The sequence below is a fragment of the Aplysia californica genome, unplaced genomic scaffold (genome assembly GCF_000002075.1).
Source record: "Aplysia californica isolate F4 #8 unplaced genomic scaffold, AplCal3.0 scaffold00012, whole genome shotgun sequence".
NCBI lineage: Eukaryota > Metazoa > Mollusca > Gastropoda > Aplysiida > Aplysiidae > Aplysia > Aplysia californica.
The window spans coordinates 2,698,186-2,700,691 of NW_004797282.1; the positions used below are offsets into that span (position 1 = coordinate 2,698,186).

At 39.4% G+C, this 2,506-nt stretch overlaps 1 protein-coding gene across 1 annotated transcript in view; it reads left to right on the forward strand.

The window, feature by feature from the left end:
- The window catches only part of LOC101860218 (xylose isomerase), a gene marked incomplete at its 5' end in the record, with an annotated part of 10,408 nt that overhangs the window by 2,845 nt on the left and 5,057 nt on the right, over window positions 1-2,506 (forward strand). The window contains 5 exon segments of the mRNA XM_035970536.1: window positions 352-447; window positions 1,054-1,137; window positions 1,503-1,558; window positions 2,020-2,090; window positions 2,333-2,438. Of these exon segments, the coding sequence (XP_035826429.1) occupies window positions 352-447; window positions 1,054-1,137; window positions 1,503-1,558; window positions 2,020-2,090; window positions 2,333-2,438 (413 nt within the window).

The following is a 2,506-nucleotide window of genomic DNA, read 5'->3' on the forward strand; positions in this document are numbered from 1 at the left end:
TCATCATCATCATCATCATCATCATCATCATCATCATCACCATCACCATCATCGTCGTCGTCGTCATCGTCATCATTATCATCATCATTATCAAAATCATCATCACACTCTTCCTCCTCCTCCTAATGATGATGATGATCATCACATTCCTCCTCATCTCCCTGCTCCCCCTGTGCCCCTTTCTCCTCTTCTCCTCCTCCTCCTCCTCCTCCTCATCATCATCATCATCATCATCATCATCATTATCCTTATCTCATTTTATTTCCACACCCTATAACCGCCATCGTTACTAGAAATCATACCATCTCCTACAATGTTGCACCCCCTCCCCCACCTCCTTCCTTTCCTCAGTGTTCTGGGGAGGCCGCGAGGGTTTCCACTCCCTGCTCAACACCAACGTCCGAGCGGAGCTTGACCACATGGCTACTTTCTTCCGACTGGCAATTGGTAAGTCACTAACTTGACTAACCACTGACAGTTATGGGTGGTTGGAGGGTGTCACCAGTACGTCTTTCTTCTTCGAGATCCTTCCTCTGTTTTGTGGGGACTAAGGTGTTTGCGGGAGGTTGGAGGGTGCCACTTGTAGTTCCTACTTCTGTCTTTTGTTTCTGTGTTAGTTTTGCTTTATTTCATAGCATGAAAAGACCTTTATTGTTTCGATGTGCTTCTCCTTTTGAAAATAAATAAGTCATTGACACTTTCCTCAACTTATGATACAGTAAGTTAGAATGTTTGCTCTTCTGTTATGAACTTTATATGGAAGGGAGTTTTCAAGTATTGTGAATTCAGATTGTAATTAAAACAGCTTAAATCAACTAGAAACAACTCAATTCAGTACAACAAGTGTATTTTTTTCACTCTACATAGGTATAACAATTCGTTTAATCCAAAGAATCAAGCAGCATTGAAAGTCTTTTCAAATATTCAAGTAATAAACATACTGATATAAAACTGATTTGAATTCTTACAAGCTAGACAGTTTTATAACTGATGCTGAAGTTACTAATAAACTCCTATACTCTACCTTATGTTACACCTGTTTTGTTGTTTCAGCTTACAAGAAGAAGATTGGCTTCAACGGTGTTTTCCTGATTGAACCCAAGCCAAAGGAGCCCACCAAACATCAGTACGACTATGGTAATGACCTGTTCCAAGTTTGACCCAATGTGCCAAGTTTCTTGAATGAGTTGAAAGATCATGCAATCTGATAGTTTTACCTGGTCCTGTTTATGAACCATGGAAAATTTTAATAGAATAGAAAACACAGATGTGTTTATTTGCTTTTTATAAAGACATTAAACTGAATGGCTTTTTAGCACGGTTAAACACCAACTTCTTTTGAGTAATGAATGTTACAGAATGAAAGACTGGCCATTCTTATCTACAATAGCTTCCCCTTGTAATATTTTTCCTGTTAACTTCAGTCATGTGTTCTTGTTCATGATGTAACATGCACATTTTATACATGTAAAATGCACATTTTATACATAAATACTTCCCAGATGCCATGACTGTTATTGCTTTCCTGAGGACCTACGGGCTGGAGAAGGAAATAAAGGTGAGATATGTGTACAGGTGTGCTCATATACAGTTCTCAACTATAAATTTCTAATTGTTCTTTTTTTTTCCTCAATTCTCTGGCTTTGTTTTTATTTAACTTAATCCCCCTTTTAAACAGCCTACAGGTCATTTTATATATGAATGAACATTTACTCACTTCTTCACAACTCCAGAATGCGAGAAAAAAGTAAACAAATCTGGACAAATGAGAAGTAAAACTTAACACTTGAACTCCACTTGGCCCATTGCTTTGACATGTTTTACGGCAGATCAAGTTTCATCCTACTGCAGTACAGCAATCAGCCCCCCTCCTTTAGAGAAGCAAATTTATAAACTGAGTCACATACAGGTCTTTCCTTTACCAAGCTACACCGCTAAAGTGTCATTGTTACACTGATATAATCTAAGTCTTGTGACAAGCTCTCATGACTTATCTCTGTTACTCTCCTGTCCTTTCAGCTAAACATTGAGCCCAACCACACGACCCTAGCCGGACACTCCTACGAACACGACGTTGTCATGGCCTCAGCGTAAGTGACTGCAGGGTAGTGGGGAAAAGTTTGCCTCTATAAATAATGAATATGTCAGTGAAAGCAAAGTTGCCTCCTTCGCCCTACCTCCCCACCCACTCAGCCCTAGTTACAACCTCACACTTACGACATAATTATGTGTTTCTCTCAGTTACAACATAATAGTATTCAGTTTTATTTTTACACTTACAACATAATGGTGTCTATCTCTCAATAACTACATTATGGTGTTTATCCCTCAGTTACAACATGCTGGGCTCTGTGGACTCAAATACGGGCTCCCCAGACTTGGGCTGGGACACTGACCAGTTCCCCATGGATGTGAAGAATGCCACACTGCTCATGAAGGTTGGTCGGATTTGTTTATATTTGCACTTTTTGGTTCAGATATATTTTTGTTCTCTCTCTCTCTCTCT